At 31.1% G+C, this 23244-nt stretch overlaps 1 protein-coding gene across 2 annotated transcripts in view; it reads right to left on the bottom strand.

Moving 5' to 3' along the window:
* LOC127706173 (PAX-interacting protein 1-like) overlaps positions 1-23244 on the bottom strand; it is a 41587-nt gene that overhangs the window by 3744 nt on the left and 14599 nt on the right. For both annotated transcript variants that reach the window (XM_052210610.1, XM_052210611.1), the window contains 13 exons: positions 22404-22542; positions 20729-20820; positions 19325-19420; positions 16610-16744; positions 15679-15800; positions 14682-14863; positions 13257-13300; positions 12675-12766; positions 12082-12181; positions 9617-9785; positions 8404-8504; positions 7078-7209; positions 5073-5148 (listed from right to left, as the gene is read on the bottom strand). In XM_052210610.1, the coding sequence (XP_052066570.1) occupies positions 5073-5148; positions 7078-7209; positions 8404-8504; positions 9617-9785; positions 12082-12181; positions 12675-12766; positions 13257-13300; positions 14682-14863; positions 15679-15800; positions 16610-16744; positions 19325-19420; positions 20729-20820; positions 22404-22542 (1480 nt within the window). The remainder of the gene's footprint in view (positions 1-5072; positions 5149-7077; positions 7210-8403; positions 8505-9616; positions 9786-12081; positions 12182-12674; positions 12767-13256; positions 13301-14681; positions 14864-15678; positions 15801-16609; positions 16745-19324; positions 19421-20728; positions 20821-22403; positions 22543-23244) is intronic.

Here is a 23244-nt window from a genome sequence, read left to right as displayed (position 1 = left end):
TCATATTGGTCATTAATTTTCAAGGAACTCATGTAAGAAAAATTACAATATCCAATAAAAAATATTTGCAAAGAAGGCATATTTTCACATCAGATTTCATGCTTGTTTCATTGCCACGCTCTCTTTAATACTTGTTTCTGAAAGTATTTCAAGAAATATTACAAATAGTTTTAATTCAAAATTTGCATATTTGATTTTTAATCCTCAAATACAATATTATACTGGTCAATATTATAGAGATTTAACTGGAGATTTTAGTACTGAAGCAAACTACTGTAAACCAACTTATTATGCCCCACCTACGATAGTAGAGGGGCTTTATGTTTTTCGGTCTGTGCGTCCGTTCGTTCATCTCTAGTGAGAAGTTACGATGTTTTACCTTTATATCAATAAAAGACTTATCCAGCAAAGGCATTTTTAAAATGTTTTACATTTCTCACCGGAATGAGACGTTTACTCGGCTTAGGCTATTCCATTAAAATGTATGTAGGAGGGTAGGAAGGGAAGTTTAATTATTGAATGCGGGTCATGGGTCTTTTTTCAGTATGCATCTATTACCATTATGCAAAATTATCTAAAAAAATGGTTCTTGGTTGTAGGGATATTTTGAAAGTCCCTTTCTACCCTCCCACATACATTTTAATGGAATAGCCCTTAAGGTGGAATCAAATATATTTGTGGAAATGTATACCTCCTGAAAAAAACAACAGATTATCCCCTTGTAGAGTGTTTATTACTGGGCAATAATTTACATGACAATCCACGCACCTGGCTTCATTATCTTTATTGCTTCTATTTTAATTTTAAGTATATCATAATTAGTTTAAATTTAACCATTCAGTTGATGACTTCAACTTTCGTGACGCGAGTGTTCTACCAAACTATAGTTTTTTTATAATAAGAATCATTCACACATAACGATTAAAGATTTGAAGATGGGAATAGCTTCTGAAATTTTCATGAAATGCACGTTAACTGTCGATTAACCTGGGAACTGGCTAACGCTTATATACAATATATGTATATTGTCAGAAAATATAAAATTTATTTGTATGAGCTTTAGAAACAGGACATAAAGCGAGGCTCGCCAAGCTTTTCTCCTGTTTCGCAGCGAGTACAAATAAATTTCATATTTTCCGACAATGTACATATATTGTTTTTATCCTGAAATTTAAACCCAACACTTGAAACTTTAGTTGTTAAAATCTAAATCATTCTCTAATTTTCAACGAAATCGACATAATTTAAACGCGGACCGCAAAGGACCCCAAAATGAACTGGTACGCAAAAAGAAATATCCACATTACCGCTTGCTCAACATGGAAGAGGGGTAACAGGAGACTTTATTTGTACAAGTACAAATAAAGCAAAAATGTATTTGTGTACCTGTTATTTGTACAATAGTTGGCTGATTGCGGGATAAAACCCCTTTCATTAATAATGACATAATAACTTAAAAAATTTAATGCAACAGATTTTAAAATAAAGAAATTTTCAGTTAAAAGTTTCATGAAGTCATCCTCAATACGTTTGACGATTTTCTGCATAGGATTGTAAATCAAATATTTTTAAAACACTCATGTAGTACAAAAGGAGTCATTCAAACTCCTATTTGTTTCTTTACTTTTTCTAAGTCTTCCTTCAAACGTCTTTAAAAGTTTTATGGTAGTACTGTATCTTTGAATTTTGTCCATCAGCCATGCTTTTCTTCTTAGGCTGTGTAAGAACCTTCTTCCAGATAAAATTTCATCTACCATGATCACGATTTGTACAATTCTGACATACAGACAGAGGACTACAACTCAAATTTTCCAAACAAGTTCAAAATTTAGCATGTTTGCAATGCCAATGTCACGAGAAACAAAGATTTTGATTAGTTGATCATGATTATCTCCCTTGGGAAAGTTCAAAATCAGCAACAATCATTATTTTGTGTAGAAATTCACAAAATCGGGCAGGGCGTCTTAAAAAGGGCACAGGGCGTCAAACTTCAGAATAAAAAAACATAAAACTTTTTAAATTCCCCAGAATTACAGGTAATCATTTTCAATTTCATAGAGGGTCATTATGACATTTGACACTGTCTCGAGAAGTAACCTTGATCAGTTGATCATTATATCATTTGTTTACAGAGTGGAGTCTATCGGTATCAATCAGCAATTAAGGAAACCCATAATAAATAACAGGGTCCGTAATTTCAAGGAAGTACAAAAGTATATATTAACAAGCATTCTGAGAGTATTGCATGGCAAAACATAGTCCCCTACCGGGTAAAAATTCATTTTACTGGAACAAAATGCTAACTTGTTCTACAACTTGTCATGGTTTAATCAAAAAGTGAATATCATGTCAATATCTTCAAGCATGACTAAATCAGTGAGGAAAACTGATTATATGAGTGAAAAAAAAACATTAGATATGATTAATAGTTCTCTAAAATTAGATATGATGTAATACAGTGTATATCTATTTTCAAATTATAATCAAATATAATAAATACTGTAAATTCAGAAATTATTGCGATGTTTTTATTATTGCGAAAAATGCGACAGGGTTATAATTGCAATAATTTGAACTCGCATTTTGAAATTTTTTATATGAATTTAACAGGATTTTTCTCAATATCGCAAAAATTTAAAATCGCATTTTAGTCTAAAATTACAAAATCGCAATAATAAATGCACGTAATAATTTCTGAATTTACAGTAGTTCCAAATATTTTTTCTTTCATTTGTCACAAACTAATATAGATTTGTAACTTATCTATAAAATGTCAACAACTTTTATCTACACAATGTAATGTATTGAAATATATACATTAATAAAAATAGATTATTATCTAATTAAAGGATTTCTCTTCATAATTTTTTTTTATATATATAGCATTTAGAAAATTAGTTTATACTAAATAACAAACAAACCTGCCAAAAAATTTTTCAAATAAATTAACAAAGAATGTTTTTTAAAAAATGAGTTATCTCCCTTTGTACAGAAATATGGTTTAACATAGTACTCTAACATTAGATATGGTCCAGAGCAGGCATGGGGTAATGCAAATTTGTAATTGTAATGCATGGTAATGCATTACATTTTTCCAAGTAATTGCATGTAATGTGTAATGCAGCAATTTGTGCATTACATGTAATTGTAATATAATGCATTACTTTAGCAAAAAGTTGTGTAATTTCATGCATTACATGGCATTACATGTCATTACTTTTTTCACATACTACATCTTTAACATATTGTTTGAGTTTTAACTAAACCAAATTTAAGATTTCTTGATTAACTAAGAATATATTAATCATTAGAATATATTCTTTATTTCATCTTATTTCTTACATTTTCCTGCATAAAAAAATTGATATATATATGAAAAGCATAGCTGTATTGTTGTCATAAGATCAAAGAATAACTTTGATTTGCTTAAATAAAAGATAATTAAACTTTGTTATAAAACACTAATTAGTTTGTTTAACAATCAATATTTTCACCATTTAGACAATTGTTCATTAATTAAGGTCTATTTTATTTTAGAATTAGGGAAGTAATTCACAGTAATTAAATATTTCGTTTAAAATTAAAAAAAAACAACAAAAAATATATTTATAAAAGTAAAGTCAACATTAAGTTAAAATAATTAAAAATTGTAAAAGTCAAATTAAATAGACTTTTTACATGTATACTTATATTCAATTCATGGAACAGTTACTGCATATGCTAGAATCTTTTGTGACTTCTAGTTGTTTTTCAAAATGTTTAATTTTTCTATTCACTAATAAAATTTTCAAATGTAATGTGTAATTCAAGGCATTACTTTGCAAAAGTAACTGTAATATAATGCATTACTTTGATAAATGCATGTAATTGTAATTGTAATATAATGCATGGTTTGGTCAAAGTAATTGTAATATAATGCATTACATTGTAATGTAATTCACCCCATGCCTGGTCCAGAGTTATGGTTCATAACTCTGGACTAAATTATCAGACCGGAACAAAATTCGAACTTGATCTATAACTTGTCATGATAAAACTATATACCAAATATCAAATCAATATCTTCAAGAATGAAGAAAAAAAGTGTGGAAAGCTGATTTGCCAGACTGACGGATGGACAGACGGACAGATGGACAGACGGACGGAGTGCAAACCTAAAGTCCCCTTCGCTTCGTCTGTAGGGGCCTTAAAACATGGTAAGTGTAATCAGAACGCATAAACTGTGCTCCTTTTAATTTAAAACAAACAATGTGAGATAAGATTACATTACTATAACTTGACCTCTTTCAAAAAGAAACACGAATTAAATAACATTAAACCCTATAAGGGATAATTCTGTCAAATTTTCAATATTAAAACATCAACTGACATAATTCAATATTTTGTTGAAACATCTCAAGAACGAAATTGCAGGTATAAAAATGCACCTTTTCACTCGAACTTCTACGTTCCTTGATAGTCAAACGGTTGTCCTCTTAAATACAAAAATTCATCTACAAGAACACATGTTGAAACTTCACAAACCCACTGTTGTTTTTCAACTGTTTCAATTAATGTATTTCATTAGAAAACATACAAAGATTTTTAGAATGACAGAATAGGAATCTGCTCAAAAACTTTGGCATGATCTGGGTCACAAAGATAGCTATACGCCATAGCATTAAAGCAATTGCTTTAAAAACAATAGACCTTTTCGCCATTTATCTCAACCCCTATAAGTTATGAAATTACACAATTTTTTCATGACGTCGCAAACCAGTTGAAGCTAACTAGGGCCCTGTTTATACAATGGTTTGTGCATAGAACTTTTCATTGAATCATGTTTAAACCATTGTCAACACTCCAAACAAACCATTTTTAATCACTTTTATTGGTCTTTGACAAATTGCTTCATAAACTATCAATTTAAAAAATGTTCTCTTTCTAAACTTTTTTCTCCCTCATTACTGATGTCCTTTATTTCTTGCAATATTTAACCCCAACAGGAGGTTGTCTAAGTAACAGTATTTACCCGATTGGACTTAATAGTGATAAGCTGTATGCAATGTTTTGGGATTGTTTAAACTACTTACTAATTTTCTTTGCAATAACATTCCTCAACATAGGAACATCATCTTCACAGGTAACTACAATGTGGGTTGGATTTCCCTGGAATAACATCAATATTAAAGATTATTTATTGTGCATATATCTTACAGTCAATTCAAAAATACTGAAAATGTGGGGTATTCATCAATGAGACGACAAACTAACAACACAATAAACCAAAAAGTATATTAAGAAATCAACATATACATAATATAAGTAACTAAATAATGTCTACATTGCATGTACACCTCTCAATGAGCCTGTCTTGACAAATTGTTAAACAAAATTGAACAAGATAAAACTATATACCAATTATCAAATCAATATCTTCAAGCATAACGAAAAAAAGTGTGGAAAACTGATTATTTGAGTAAATTTTCGAAGTCCAAGGACCATAACTCGAACAAAATTCGAACTTGATCTGTAACTTGTCTTGATAAAACTATATACTAAATATCAAATTAATATCTTCAAGCATGATGAAAAAAAGTGTGGAAAACTGATTTGCAGGACTGACGGATTTACAGACAGACAAACAGACAGACAAACAGACAGACAGACAGACAGACGGACAGAGTGCAAACCTAAAGTCCCCTTCAACTTTGTCGGTAGGGGACTAAAAAGGACTAGCAAGATCAGTTAACACTACATAAGAGCTAATTTTTAAATCATGTTTGTGTTCTATCCTTTTTCCTAACTGTAACTTAGTTTCTCCACTAGAACTTTTCTCAGTTTACCGGATGAAATTTTTGATTGAACAATTACTATACAAGCTGCTTAAATAGCTCCTTTAACACTCTAAACAAATTTCAATTATTTTCAAGTTATGGATTAGTAAATAAATTTGACATGACAGTATTTTCAATAAAGCTACAAGGGACATCAAAGTAGAACATTAAATTGTTGCATCTGAAAATCTTTTCTGGGTATAACGTCCTCAGAAGCATAGAGAGCCAAATGTGTGAACGGCAAAAGAGGAAGCATGCCATAACCAATATAACAAGAAACTTAAAGGGAATAGTCAAAACCATATGATTTGAAACCAAGCTTTAGAGCACTCACAAAGAGGTTTTACCTGCCATTATCTGTAAGTGCCTGTCCAAATTTAGGACTCAGGAGCCTGTTACTCAGTGGTTGTCATTGGTAGTTGTCTGTTATTTTTGTTTTTTGTTTATTGTTTTAGCATTGATTTTGATTACAAGTATGTCATATTCTTTTTTCCAGTACAAGAGGTCATGTGGAAATGCAGAAAATAATGACACACAAGAGAACACGAAAAATAGGCAAAAAATCAATGTGACAGAAACTGATCAACATAAGTTTACCTATAAATCAGACAGTTTGTTTTCTTGTTTGAATTTGCTCAGGTTTTGTCATGCTCTAGTCTTAAATTGCTTACTGTATAGTATGAGTTTTGCTCATGGTTTCTTGCTATACAGTAACATATAGTTGTTTATATCAACATCCTTTAGTCACTGGTGGATAGTTATCTCATTGGCAATCATACCAAATCCCAACATTATATATATTTTAGAGTCTAGGGCATTGCAAAGATAGTAGGAAAGTTGGCATTGGACAAAATATTGTAAATTCAGAAATTTTTGTGATGTTTTTATCATTGTAAAAATTTCAACAAGATAAAATCGCAAAAATGAAGACTCACATTTTAAACTGCGATAACAATTTTTGTTAGTAGCATTTCTTGAAATTGCAATAATTCAACTCCCATTTGTGTCAAATCGCAATAATATAAACGCACACAGTAATTTCTAAATTAATAGTACATCTCTACTCAGGGCTATTCCATTAAAATGTATGTGGTAGGATAGGAAGGGACTTTCAAAATATACTTACAACCAAGAACCATTTTTTAGATAATTTTGCTTAATGGTAACAGAAAACATACTGAAAAAAGACCCATGACCCACATTCAATAATTAAACTTTCCTTCCTAACCTCCAACATACATTTAAATGGAATAGCCCTCACCTGATCATCTTTTTCCTGTAGTAAAGATATGGATGGCAGCCGTTTGACAACTGTACCTCCAGCTGTCGCAACAATTTTGGTTAGATCTGATATGGGTGGTACTAAACTTGGTGTAGCATATATGGTCACATCCTGTAAATATTATTTCAAATAATTTAATGTCTGTAATCTGATTCTACCCAGTATTTTCAAGTAGCATCATGGGATTGGAAATAGCACTGTTTCCCCCAAATTATAGCACCACATTTATAATACACTCTATCATTAAACTATTCAGGTAGAACAATAGCATGATGGTGCTATAGGGCCCAAAGGAGAACACTGATATCACTTTCACTAATTGAGGAAAGGAATTATAATTATGTACGTTGTATCAATAAGAAGTTAAAAAAGTTTCCATTTTAATTTCTATCATTTTTGACAATTTGAATTTCTTCTTCAAAATAACAAAGTATTTAGCAGTTGTCAAATAATATAATTATATGAACTACTGTAAATTCGGAAATTATTGCGATGTTTTTGTTATTGTGAAAAGTGCGACAGGGTTATAATCGCAATAAATTAAACTCGCATTTTGAAATTTTTTATATGCATTAAACAGAATTTTTCTCAATATCGTAAAAATTAAAATCGCATTTTAGTCTATATTAACAAAATCGCAATAATAAATGCACACAATAATTTCTGAATTTACAGTACATCAAATCTTTGAGATACATTAATTGCATTGGACCAAGAAGAGGTTAAAGTTCAGATACATCTTTATCCTTCATTTTGGAAATTTGAACTTAAAATTTTTTTGTAACAAGAATTTTCAACAGAGTTTAATATTCCAGATATATGATATTAAAAGTGTAGTGCTAATCTGTGTATGTATGTATGTTTGATATCTATTTGTATTTGTTGAAATTTGCATGAATAAAACATCAATAATTTAAAAAATAAGAATGTGTCCATAGTACACGGATGCCACACTCGCACTATCATTTTCTATGTTCAGTGGAACGTGAAATTGGGGTCAAAACTCTAATTTGGCATTAAAATTAGAAAGATCATATCATAGGGAACATGTGTACTAAGTTTTAAGTTGATTGGACTTCAACTTCATCAAAAACTACCTTGACCAAATACTTTACCCTGAAGCAAAACAGACGGACGAACAGACACACCAACTGAAAAACATAATGCCCCTCTACTATCGTAGGTGCGGCATAAATAGATTCATCTTCTTCCAGTCAGTATCATATTTAAACAAAGAAAAGCTGCTTGATAATTTAATACATGATTACACACCAACATTTTCTATTTACAATATGCATTACTTACCTGAAACAATGGTTTTGCTTGAGCTCTGGAGATTGAATCCTGTAAGTTACACTGCATCTCTGTCTCAGCTTTAATGTCTCGAAGGGCGTACATATTTGGATCTGAAATGAAATTATATGTTAAAATCTGATAAAATCAAAATATATCAATAAATCATAAAGCAGATTACTACTTTTTTTATTCAACATCGACTTAACAAAATAATATTTGTTTTTCATTGATATAACTAAATGAGACAGCACATAAGACAAAAAGAAAACTCTTCTCTTCGAAACAAAAGTAAGACAGTTTTTTCAAGGAATTTTGGTTCTGCAATTCTAAATTTTCATCCAACTTTACTGTGACTTGACTGTTAGTGTTGCTCTCCACCTATTGCAACTTATTCAAAATTCTGACCAAATTGCAATTTGTTTTATAAAACCAAACTGTTCAACTGGTCAGAATTTTGAACAAACTGCTGTAGAAAACCACAGTCAAGTCATGAAAGTGCAAGGTGATAAAAAAAGCATACTTACAATCCTATGAGACTTTAAATCCACTTCAATGTTATTATGAAAAATTAATCTAACAGTTTATATAGAAATTTTATTGTTATTGTCATGCTAAAGGTGATAGTTAGTAATTTTGAAATGCTATAAAAATGTCCAAACTAAGTTTTCATACAATTTTTCTTTCGAAATGTCTTCTATATTCAAAAGAATAATGTTTTAGGTTATCTCCCATGGAAACTTATTAACAACGTATTGTAATTTCACATATATTTTACTGAATATAAGATGTTTTAATTCAAATGATGTCTGATTCTTATGAATATAGAATACTTTTCAAAAGAAAAATTGTATGAAAGCTTAGTTTGGACATTTTTATAGCAATTCTAAATTACTAACTATCACCTTTAGCATGACAATAACAATAAAATTTCTATACAAACTGTTAGATTAATTTTTCATAATAACATTGAAGTGGATTTAAAGTCTTGTAGGATTGTAAGTATGCTTTATTTTATCACCTTGCACTTTCACGACTTGACTGTGGTTTTCTACAGCATTTGTTCAAATTTCTGACCAGTTGAACAGTTTGGTTTTATAAAACAAATTGCAATTTGGTCAGAATTTTGAATAAGTTGCAATAGGTGGAGAGCAACACTAACAGTCAAGTCACAGTAACACCAATAGCACATACATCATTTTTCTTGAGATAAAATTTCATTTACCTGCAAACCTATTCTTGGCCATACTATCTTCTAACCATTCTTTGGTGACCACATATTTACATACATTGACAGCTATGAAAAATTTCATTGTTCGTGAGATAGCTGGAGCTACAACATGTGTACATTGTTTGGGATTTTCTGTGACCATGCCACCTAGCTGAATAACATTCTGTAATACAAAAAAAAAAACACATTTCAGACTTAATTAACATTACTTGACAAAATATCAAAGCAATGTACAATCATTATCATTTTCATAATAACCCATTGTAGTCTACTCATATTTTGTTGTCATGTTTATACTGTGTGTTTGTGAAATTGCATTTTCTTGTGCATATCAGACATTTATCAAGATCCAGTCCCAGCTGATGATTGGTAATAAAAAATGTATATGATGCAAGATCATGAAGACTGGCTGGCCAGGAGAGGTTACGGTCAATTTTAACTTCCCATTTTGAATTTTATGAAAGAGACTACTCTGTCTGTACGAACTAGCACTTTGACACATATTTTCATTCACCATAAAATTTTACCATATTTTGCAAATGAAATATATACCGGTACTGTTTTGACATTTTATTATTTCTAATATTTTGATAACAAGCATTCTGAGAGTATTGCATGGCAATACATAGTCCCCTACCGGTTAAGAATTGTACTGGAACAAAATGCTAACTTGATATATAAGTTGTCATAGTGTAAACTATATAACAAATATCAAGTCAATATCTTCAAGCATGACAAAAAAAAAGTGTGGAAAACTGATTATTTGAGCGAATTTTATAAGTCCAAGAACCATAATTCTGCACAAAATCATCAGATCGGAACATAATTCAAACTTGATCTGTAACTTGTCATGATAAAACTATATAACAAATTTCAAATAAATACTTTCAAACATGAAGAAACTAGAGGCTCTCAAGAGCCTGTGTCGCTCACCTGTATTTACTGATGCTTTGGAAATCATGTAAAATAGGTTAAAATCATAATTAATAGTATTAGATATTAAATATTATAATGATATCTAAGATAATAACAAAAAACTGCAAAATTTTTGTAAAAAATTACTAACTCAGGGACAGCAACCCAACAACAAGTTATCGGATTCGTCTGAAAATTTCAGGGCAGATAAATATAAATCTGATGAACATTTTTGCCACCTGTCAGATTTGCTCTAAATGCTTTAGTTTCAGAGATATAAACCAAAAACTGCATTTTACCCCTATGTTCTATTTTTAACCAAGTCGGCCATGATGGTTGGAAGGCGCAGTCATAGGACAAATTTTTTAAACTAGATACCCTAATAATGATTATGGCCAAGTATGGTTAAATTTGTCTCAGTAGTTTCAGAGAAGAAGATTTTTGTAAAAGATTACAAAAATTTACAAAAAATTGTTAAAAATTGACTATTAAGGGCAATAACTCCTAAAGGGGTCGACTGACAATTTTGGTCATGACAACTTATTTGTAGATCTTACTTTGCTGAACATTATTGCTGTTTACAGTTTATCTCTTTCTATAATAATATTCAAGATAATAACCAAAAACTGCAAAATTTCCTTAAAATTAACAATTCAGGGGCAGCAACCCAACAACAGGTTGTCAGATTTGTTTGAAAATTTCAGGGCAGATAGATCTTGACCTGATAATCAGTTTTACTCTATGTCAGATGTACTCTAAATGCTTTGGTTTCAGAGATATAAGCCAAAAACTACATTTTACCCCTATGTTCTATTTTTAGCCATGGCGGCCATCTTGGTTGATTGGCGGCGTCATCGGACACATTTTTTAAACTAGATACCCTAATGATGATTGTGGCCAAGTTTGGTTAAATTTGGCCCTGTGGTTTCAGAGGAGAAGATTTTTGTAAAAAGCTAACGACGACGGACGACGACGACAGACGACGGACTCCAAGTGATGAGAAAAGCTCACTTGGCCCTTCGGGCCAGGTGAGCTAAATAGTTTGGAAAACTGATTTGCCGGACTTACAGATGGACAGACAGACAGACAGAGTGCAAACCTAAAGTCCCCTTCAACTTCGTCGGTAAGGGACTAAAAAAAAAAATCAATATAACTAAAACAATTGCATTGACTTTATAAATACCAAAACAATTGCATTGACTTTATAAATACCAAAACAATTGCATTGACTTTATAAATACCAAAACAATTGCATTGACTTTATAAATACCAAAACAATTGCATTGACTTTATAAATACCAAAACATTTGCATTGACTTTATAAATACCAAAACAATTGCATTGACTTTATAAATACCAAAACAATTGCATTGACTTTATAAATACCAAAACAATTGCATTGACTTTATAAATACCAAAACATTTGCATCGGGCATAAAAATATAATTTACAGATATGGTAAAAAATTTTGGGAATGTAAGGTTCCTTCCTGTTATAAGAATTCTAAAATTTAGATAAAAGCTTTTATTAGCAATGCTACTTACTGCCTGCAACTTCTTGGCCAGTCCTTTCATAAAACCAGTGAACAAAACTCTAGGACCATTAGCATTTGTTATCTGAATACTTATTTCTTCATTCTCCTGTCTGAAATATTACACATAAGAATATAAAGTTATATACAATACAATAATTACATTACATGTATATTTTATTATAATAGGTTATTTTGATTGGTTAACAGCAATCTCGCGTCATTCTGAAATTAATCTTCATTTCAACATGAAATGTAACATTCATGATGACACGAGATTCAACAATAAAGTGCACAGGTAAACAAAAGAAAAACTTGATATAAATTGTGTTTTCATGCAGATCCTAGCAATAAATGTAATTATAAGTATTGAATGCTTCTTTTGGTAATTTTATAGGGTTGTAAAAATTCCATTGTATGTTGACCGTGCGCACATTTTTAGAATGAATTTACAAGAAGCAGCATTCAATTCTTAAATGTGAGATTAATCAGACTCGATGGTCTGTATAGCTAACTAGGTCACCAGTTACCTTATACAATCAACAAAATTGTACAAATGTATAATTTTAAAAGAAGTCAGGAAACTCCTAGCTCATTTAAACTTACTTTTTCTTCTTTGCTGGAGGTTCTGTGTTCTCTACATTGTTTTCCTGACCTGGAGCAGGTGCTGATCTAAACTTCTGCTGTGGTAAAAATTTCTGAAAATGAATAAAAATTATTATCTAGTTAACATTGTCTAGAAAATATAATCACATATTCATCATATCACCAGTTCTAAGCTTTTCTACCGTGAAACTCAGTTTCACTGATAAACACGGCTATCCAAAACAAATATAATTTCAATACATTGAAGATTTTATGTCTCAACAATTGCATAAATAATATAACAATGTGTCCAAGATGGATATCACAGATGGTAGTAAAAAGGAGTGGGGTATGTGTACAGAAGAATGTGAAATAAAATGTCCAATTCAAGGTAAATAAAAACTAATAAAAATACTTTTTACCAATTTGCATGCAATACAATATTCAATTCTGAGCCTCGTGACCCCTATTATACCCCTCATGACATCCGGACTACGGGCCCGATATTATCAAAATTCTCACAGAAATGTCCTATTTGCATGTATACATTTATACAACCAGGGTCATCTAACTTTGCTGCTACTTTTATACATCGTAACATACCTTCCAAGTTTCTCTCTGTATTTTCAGTGGAGATCTCCATCCGACTGTAAAAAGAAATGGGATATAATTTTGTTACAAAATGTACATACTAAATTGTCTGAATTATCTATAATCATAATATTACAATTAATTAAAGTTCCAGTATTATCTGTTTAATCCTTTTTTGACAATTGCCATTAGTTTACCATCTACCCAGTACTTGAATGTGCTTTATCCCCAACACATTGTGTGCCTGTACCAAATCCAGCTATCTTGACCCTGTGTTGTTCGTTCTTGTTTTAAAGTCTTATTTGTTTTCTGCTGTATTGTCCAATATTTAGGTCATTCCAGTTTCTGTGGATTCATTTATTTTTTCGGTACCTATTTTCGTGGATTAAGGAAAAATTGTATTTTTGTGGATATTTGATTTCAGGGTTTCACAAAAGTCTGCATACAAGCCTATAGAAAATTTGTATTTCCTTGAATATTTGAATTTGTGGTTCACCTGTCCCCACTAAGCTCTGTTTTAATTACGGAATATTTCTAGAGATCCATATCTTTTGATGTACCTTAGAACAGAAACTGCCTCATAACTGCTGGTATGTCAATATAATTTTAACTGTGATAATATTTTATAAAATCAGAAAAAAACTTTAATGATATATGAACATACTTAATGTGGTACCAATCACCTTGACTAAAATTAATTTAGCTCCTTTAATTTTCATAAAATTTTGACAAAATATTTACTTTGACCCTTTGACAAAAATATAAAAATTTCAAAAAACTTGTACCACACACTTTATTGGAAAAATTTCATTGGACATATAGCAGTTTGACAAACACTACTTTTGATCATTGAGAGGCTTAATATTTCCCTAACAACAGAACGTGATTAAAACGTTCAGCAGATTTTTACAGAGTTATCTCCCTGAAGTGTGATGTACCACCTTAATACCATATTGTTTCATTGTTGCTTCGCCTTTATTTCCAGTTACTTTGATTGATTTCTTGACCAATGTCTTTTAATGCAATACACAAGCTATGAATTTGTGAGATCAAACTTCCATCATACTGTTCATTAATAATTATCCATGGGGTACCAATTTTTGTGGATCTTTCGTAATTTACAAAGTACAAATCTACTACAGCTTTTTATGATGACTTCGGCAAAACCACATCATCAAGATCCACGAAAATACATTTTTTGATGAATCCATGAAAACTAATAACCTCAAAAATAAATGAATCCACATTAACACAATTAAAACAGGGAACTAAAGCATTAAAAAAATAAAAGAAGAATGTGTCTGAGGACATGAATGGCCCTGCTCAAGCTTTGCAACAAAAATGGGACAGACAGACGGAATGACAGACAGTCAATGGTAACACTTAATGCTCCAATCGCCTACAGCGGGAGTATAAATATATGCAAAAACCACATACCCATTAGATGATGGACCAATGACATATCCATCTGGAAGGGATCAGGATATAGCTGTAAGTACTTTGGTTGAACTGGTAACTTAAGGGCATCCAGGTGTCCAAGTACCAGGTCAGTCAACCAATGGACATTCACTACTGCTAACTTCCATTCCTTTGCCTTTTCATACTTTTCTCCCTCTGGTCTGTGATAAAAAAAAATAGATTAATATATATCAAAAAGTGATGTCAACGGTTGACTGGTTACCTGTCGGAAAGGACTGAGTATCGAATACCAAAACCATTACTGTTTAATCTGACCTTTTTCATTATAAAAGTTTGATATAAATTCAGTTTGAAATAATAAAAATACAATACTAATATTTAACATGACAATACAAGAATGAGATAATTATCAAGTGACTTAACAATGAATACATTCAAATTTTACCCTTAATTTATTAGCACGAAGACATTTTGTCTAGCATCAGATTAGGAAAAAATCTTGAGTAAACATGATTTGTAAAGGTGTGTAAAAAATATACACTGAACAGTTGTAAGCTGATCAGATTTTACAATTTAGTTGTTCATTTCATTTTTACTTAATATTGAGTGAAGAACGTATCAACCAGTAAGGCCTGTTTCTTCAATACTTTTAAGCAGTCAAGTGGCACAAATCCTGCTTTAGGGGTTACAGGGAGTGAACTCTTTGAAAATCAGCTGAACGTTTTAATTGCAGTAAACAGAAATCAAGCTTCTCAGTGATCAAAATCTAATGAAATTATTCCTGTAAATGGTGTGGTTAAATATTCTTGAAATTTTCATTTTTTTAACATGTCAAAGTAAATATTTTGTCAAAATTTTATAAAAATTAAACGAGCCAAAACTACTTTAGTCAGAAAGTGTTTGGTACTCCCATAAAAGAATTCTTTCATTAAAATGGTTGGCACAAACATACCATTGATTTTAAGACTTATCTCCCTTAACCTACTCCCACCTCTGTAAATATCTATAATCTTACTTTCTGCAGATAAGCGCTGTATTTCCATGGGTCATGTGACCTGTGTATCTTGCACCTATAGCATTTATCATCTGTTTAATTCTGATTCTCTCCTCTCCTTCAAAATTAGTCATACACAGAACCTAAAAATACATATATAAATGTCTTCTTACTCTACATTTAAGGTAAACTTCATACATTTCTGCCTTTCCAATTGTGGTTTGCCCATTCCTGCCTCAACAAATTAAACTTCAGATTTTGTAAAATATTGAATACAAAAGGTTAACTCCTTTTTCAAAAGCAAAACATGGGCAAGTTTTATGCTTGGCTATCTATTGTTATATGAGCCTTTTTCATGTTTGATGTTTTCAAAATTACACACAGAAAGTTTATTTGTTTGGGGATTTTTAATAAAACGATCTTCCTACCCTCCAACATCAATTTTAATGGAACAGCCCTAAAAGGGATTCAATTGTAAATAAGAAAAGTTTTTTAATCGCATGTAGGTAGTGTGAATATTTAGGGCTATTCAATTAAAATGTGTGTGGGAGGGTAGGAAGGGAAGTTTAATTATTGAATGTGGGTCATGGGTCTTTTTTCAGTATGCGTCTATTACCATTATGTAAAATTATCTAAAAAATGGTTCTTGGTTGTAGGGATATTTTGAAAGTCCCTTCCTACCCTCCCACATACATTTTAATGGAATAGCCCTTACCATATACCGTGGATTAATTTATATTCCTGGGATACCAATTTTCTTGGATTTCATTGGTATAAGTAAACCACGAATTTAAATTTTCACAAAGTACAAATTTTCTCTAGGATTGCAGTCTTTGGCACTCCCAAAATCAAATATACACATCTACGAAATTTATCCTTAATCCACGAAAATTGGTACCCACAAAAATAAATAAATCTGCAGTACATTTGCCTTGTTGTGACATCTTCTTACCTGATTGCTACAAGGTTTGTTTTCCCCGTATATCAGAGGTAAGTGAAGAGCTTGCCATGGAGGCATCATCTTTTTCTTTACTAATACATCATTCAGCCAGTAAGCAGTTACAACTCTTCTCTGATCTCTTAATGCCTACAAAATATAAGATGATAAACACTTGTTACTTAAGGGAAGAGTTTTTATAATTTCTTTGGACTATTCCATTAAGAAATTAGGGTGGATGGAAAGTACCTTCAAAAACTACTATTTCATTAATTTTACATACATAAAATTGACATAAAATCGTAATTGGCCCTAGCAAAAAAATAAAACTTCCATCCTACCTGCCCTCATTCATTTTAATGGACTAGTCCTTATGAAAAATCAATATAATTTCCAAAACATCACTACAAAACTGTAGTATATAATACTCTAAATCAAGATTAAATACACAGTTATTCATTAAAGATATACAAACAAATAAAAATTAATGAAAACAAATAATTAAAAATCAACACTCATTTCAATGCCTAAACATGCTAATTGGTACATTGACTTTTTAAGCTTTTTCAAAAGATTAGTGAAGAATTGGAAGATAGAAAAGTTCATCTTCTATGTTGGCTTAAAGATAGGAATTTTTTTTCTTCATATCAACAGATTAAAGCATAAAATGCAAGATTTAGCTCATAGGACAAAGAAAAGGTATTTGAATATGTATATGTAATATTGGGTTTGGAAATTTAAAATTTGAGGTTATTGTTTCACTTAAAAGAAATTTCAACATCACTTTTTTCTCTCACATTAATGCTTTTCTCCGAGTGAAATAACACTGTATACAGTAATCTTAATTGTTTTCTATGACTCTCTTTTAAAAGAAAAGTACTCAAAACCTCTGTTTGACCATTACTTTACAGTAGGATAAACCTCTGATTGACAGTAGGATAAATAGACATGTTTTTCTTTAATTCAATTGGTTTTATAATGCAAATATATCATAAATATTTAAAAACCAAAATATTCTAAATTTCATTACACAACAGGACTTTACAGAAATTCTCTTGAGCCAATATGAAATTTTGCTTAAAAGGTTGAACTTAGTTGAAATTTTGCTATTTTTAACCTAAGCTTCAATTAAGCATTTAAATTTTCAGTTTCATTGCTAGATAACACTTCCTTTTCGAAAGGTATTGAGACTTCTTATGTACAAAGGATGTAAAGCAAGAAGTCAGAAAAGTTGATTTCATTATTTAACAAGAATGTGTCCATAGTACATGGATGCCCCACTCACACTATCATTTTCTATGTTCAGTGGACCCTGAAATTGGGGTCAAAACTCTAATTTGGCATTAAAATTAGAAAGATCATATCAAAGGGAACATGTGTACTAAGTTTCAAGTTGATTGGACTTCAACTTCATCAAAAACTACGGTGACCAAAAACTTTAACCTGAAGCGGCACAGACGGACGAACAGACGGACGAACAAACGAACGGACGCACAGACGGAAAAAATTAATGCCCCTCTACTATCGTAGGTGGGGCATAAAAATTAGAAAGTGAAAATTGAGCAAATTCTGTTTTATTGTGAAACAATAAACTCAAACAGGAAGTACTCTAGCTTACAAACGGAGAAGCAAATTCAAAAAATTCAAACTAGACTATTTAGTATTTCTTTTTAAAAAGACCTATGCAGTGTAGTATGACTAGTACATATTATCTGATTACAAAAAACAAAACATTATTACTCAATCAATTTTACCTGGTTGGGCATGGCTTACTTAGACTTCTACGTAATTCAAGGATATTCTATATATAATTCATGGAAGAAAAAGAATGAGTTGAAACACGTATTTAGTAATACATAAATCTTCAAAATCTCATTGCACTGACGAAGAACTGACACATGAATTACCTTTCCTTCAATACATAGAGCCTTAATTCTAAGCCACACTCAATCTGGTAAAATTTATTAAGTAATACCACAAATCCAAAAGATCAAACACATTCGGTAAGTTTCTGATTATAACCTTCCCACATTGCACTTACTCAGTATATGTAGCTATACAAAAATATCCCACAATTCCAAGTGATAAAGCAAGGGGTCATCTCAAAGTAAAATGTGAGTACTTCCGATAAAAATTGCAAATACCCACAAATCTTAGTGCTATAGCTATATTGAAGCATCAAAGATCAATGCAGATTTACAAATTGCTGTTTATCGTGTTTGGTAATCACATTTCATCTCTAAAATGAATACAAGGTATGCAAGGTGGTTGTGTATTATATATATTACTTACTTGATTCATCTGAAATAAAGTTCAAATTTAAACAGCCATAAAGTCAACATCTATATGTTGCTTACTACAACTGAGTACAATCTAAACCATCAGTTTACAGGAAATGTGAAAAAGTATGTTTTGTTTTTGTTTTTTAACATCTTAATCAGCTCTGTAGCACTGTATATTTATTTAACAAATATACGACCTCATGTTTTTTTTTAGGGAAAAAGAACATTTAAAATTACTCCACCAGCCCCCTAATTTTTTTTTAATTAGTAAATCTATTTCTCTATCCATATTGTATATATTTATACCATTTCAAAGGTAAATCACTTAATTTCATTCAAATGCTAATAGAAAGGGCCAAAAAATATCTCAAATAAACGCAAAAGTTTTCTGGAAAAAATATAACGCTTAACCAAAAAAATGCCTCTAGCCTTGAGAAAAAACCCTTACCAGGTGGAATACATCACTGTGTTGATTGGCTGCCAATATATGTGTAATCCTGTTGGAATATGATGTGTCTACCTGTCCACCATGCTGTTCTATCACCTGAAAATACAGGTAAATGTTCTTTCTCAAAAATGTTGTATTTCAAAAGAATCAATAAATAAACAAAGGGAGACAATTCTATGCCAGTCCTCTATTCAATCTATGATTTATATCAACTAATTGTGCCAGAAAAACAACACGTCAATTTGGAAACTTTTGCAAAATCTGACTTTAAATGCGTATTTCAAGTAACTTCAATCAGAAAGTCACATTTTAAGGATAATTTTTTTATTTCATCCTAGGAGAAATGGTTTGTTTTGTTGTCTTTTTTTTCATTGGGATGCTGACTGCCTTTTTTTTGTTATTACCCCTAAGATATCTTCTCACTTTCTTTTCAAAATTTTCAAATTGTCTTATCAATAAGTGTTCAAAGAAATATACTTCTGAAGGCAAGTTGAGGCTTAAATTGTATTGAAGGATACATGTGCATAGTAGCATATTAAAATATTTATAACTTTTACAAGCATTTCTTCTCTAGACTATTCTAGGAGGGTTGAGATCTCACAAAACATGTTTAACCCCGCCGCATTTTTGTGCCTGTCCCAATTCAGGAACCCCTGGCCTTTGCTAGTCTTGTATGTTTTTTAATTTTAGTTCATTTATATGTTTTGGAGTTTAGTATGACGTCCATTTTCACTGAACTAGTGCACATTTTTATTTAGGGGCCAGCTGAGGACCACCTCCGGGTGCGGGATTTTCTCGCTGCGTTGAAGACCCATTGGTGGCCTTCGGCTGTTATCTGCTCTTTGGCAGGGTTGTTGTCTCTTTGACATATTCCCCCATTTCCATTCTCAATTTTAGAAATGAAAATGTATGGAGGTGTTGGAAAGTATTTTATACTTACCCTAAGATGCACAAAAAAAAACTGAAAACTGATAATTTCAAGAAACAACTGCTATTAGTGTTTTCCTCTATCTAATGATTTTCCTCTATCTAATGAATATTGAGCATTTCAAAATTCTTTTAAGATTTTTTAATTACAGTGGATTCATTTTTATTCTTTGGATACCATTTTTCTTTGATTTCGGGGGCAAAGGTGAACCATGAATTTAAATGTTCAACGAAATACAAATTTTCTATAGGCTTGTATGTAGACTTTAGCAAAACCACTAAATCAAATATCAATAAAGATGCAATTTTTCCTCAACCCACGGAAATTGGAACCCTTGAAAATAAATGAATACACAGTATTCAATGTGAAATCAAGTGTTCCCTGTGTGCTAGGCATTAAATTTAAAGACATTTCCATCATTCTTTAAAACATTTCTAGGGAAAACTTAGAAATTGAAGTTCAACTTATAAACAAACCTTTTTCCAGTTGTCAATTTGTTCCTGTCCAAGAATCTTTTGATAATCTGTGATGAAGAAAACACAACCAAGAAGACACATATCTGCTGGAACTGAAATGAGAAATTGTTTCAATAAGCAGATTCCTGCTAGGGTAACAGTTAAAATATCACTATTATAAGGTGCTTTCCCTACAAGAAATTACTAAGGGCTATTCCATTAAAATGTATGTGGGAGGGTAGGAAGGGTTTTCAAAATACCCCTACAACCAAGAACCATTTTTTAGATAATTTTGCATAATGGTAATAGACGCATACTGAAAAAAGACCCATGACCCACATTCAATAATTAAACTTCCCTTCCTACCCTCCCACATACATTTTAATGGAATAGTCCTAAATCTGATTGATGGTTGTTGTATGATTAGTAGCAACTATTACATGCATTTTCAGGAAGATGACACTTGAATGGTGTATACCCTGCTCTTGAGTAAGATTTAATGTGCTGGATCACAAATGCGTGCAGGGATGTTAAGTTAATTTTACACATTGTTTTCCGACTCTAAGCAAACCAGTCTTAGCTTTTACTTCTTAATACCAAATGCTACACAAGTGAACCATCGCAGATGAATTTACTCTCATGGAAATCACTTGCTCTTTTTAAGTTTTTTTTCTCTTTCAGCAATCATTTTTCCAAAAATATTTTTTATTTGCTGAATTAATATCTTAAGGTTAAAAATTACTAGCTATTAAAACAAATTATTTTTTGGAAAAAAGATATCTTCCCTTAATTTAGAAGTTTTCAAACGGAATTTTTTTTATATCTAGAGACTCTAAAGAGCCTGTGTTGCTCATCTGTATCTTCAACAATAGGCACTTTTTCGTAAAAATCATCAAAAAAGGTGAATAACTCTATTAAGATTTAACTGACAATTTCAGTCACATTGACATATATTTGTAGAAATTATCTTGTTGATAATTTTTACTTTTTAAAGTTTCTATTTATCTATTATAAATTTCAAGATAATAGGCAAAAAATGCAAAAACATGTTGAAAAATTATCATTTAAAGTTCAATAACTCCTTTCGGCCAGGTGAGCTAATAAAAAACAAGAATGTCTCTGAATTTCACTTTTGACAATTCTGAAATACATGAGTTACACAATTTTAAAAAGAACAATTAAAATCTTCTCAAATCTGACTTGATCATCTGATGTCATACATTGGCCAAAAATAAAATTTAATTTGCTTGATGAAGCCTACCTACCCATCTAAATAAGTAAAAAGCAGCCTACCCGAAAAAAAATTATGACACAAATTTTCTCAAATTATTTTTAAAGATTTTTTCCTGCGCTAACGTTGTTTTCTTATCTAAAACATGTAACTTATGCTGTAGGAAAAAATAAAATAAAATCCCTACCTACCTACCCAACCCTAGAAGGCATGGGTAGGCAACATCAAACAAAGATTTGTTAAGAGTGGCCTAATGTAGTACACTGGATCTGATGTTTGGACCAAATATTCTAATGAAATTAACATTTCACTTCATAATCTATTGACTTTTTTTTTAATTCATGTTAGGGATTACGCTTTTATTCGAAATGTTCAACACAAGTTTAATAAATTCTAGCATGATTATTTCTATGATTACTGGAGCAATTATGAATTCATACAAAGTAACATATATAACAACTTTACCATTATCAGAAGGTTCATGTCCCCAGTAAGGTGACTGTTGTAGCTGTTGGGTACCCATCTTTTGAGGAGATGGAGGCGTGTACCTTGGTGGGGGCTGTCGATGAGGAACCTGCATGTTCAAACCTAACATCTGACTGACCTGAAATAATAGACACATATTACGAAATCTATTTAAGATTGATAACATAGAGTTGATATGGAAATGTTTTTTTTAGAGACAAAGTTTTGCCATTTTCAAAATAACTACTGAAGTAGGGAAAATTTTAAAATAAAAAAAATACTGATGAAAAAGTACAATTAAGTTCAAAATCACTTGTGTTTTTGATTGGTCCAATGCCTCACATTCCATATAAATTTAAAGAAATTTATGAAAGATGGATAATCCGTCTTGTAAGTCCAAAACTTTTCATGAAGGCTGTACATAAGATCAAGGTGTAACACCACTAATTTGGGCCCAGTTGGAAAGCACATACCAGAAAGTAGTACATATTTAACACAAAATAGTTCCTACCCATGGGTGTAACTTTCAAAATATGTAGAATATTGTAGTAATTTTTGGTATCAAATGAAAGCTGAATGACTGGTGATCGTTGTAAAAAAAATTTTGACTGATAATTTTGAATACTAAAAAATTTGCATGAAATTTAAAAAGGAGGGTATACATGTATTTTGCCTGTTTGTCAGATCTAAAGTACCTGTTTTGGTACATCTGAAGTTCCGATAACCAGTTCTCTCTTATATGCAATTAAAGGCATGTTGATGTTTCCAGTACAAGACATCCTGAGGTGTTTCTTTGACATGCAATGATTGTCATTTTATTTGAACTTGACAAAAGAGCTGT

Source organism: Mytilus californianus, unplaced genomic scaffold, assembly GCF_021869535.1.
Source record: "Mytilus californianus isolate M0D057914Y unplaced genomic scaffold, xbMytCali1.0.p SCAF_6, whole genome shotgun sequence".
Classification (NCBI taxonomy): Eukaryota; Metazoa; Mollusca; class Bivalvia; order Mytilida; family Mytilidae; genus Mytilus; species Mytilus californianus.
Note: the sequence above shows the minus strand (reverse complement) of the source record. Positions and strands in the feature narration are given on the sequence as shown.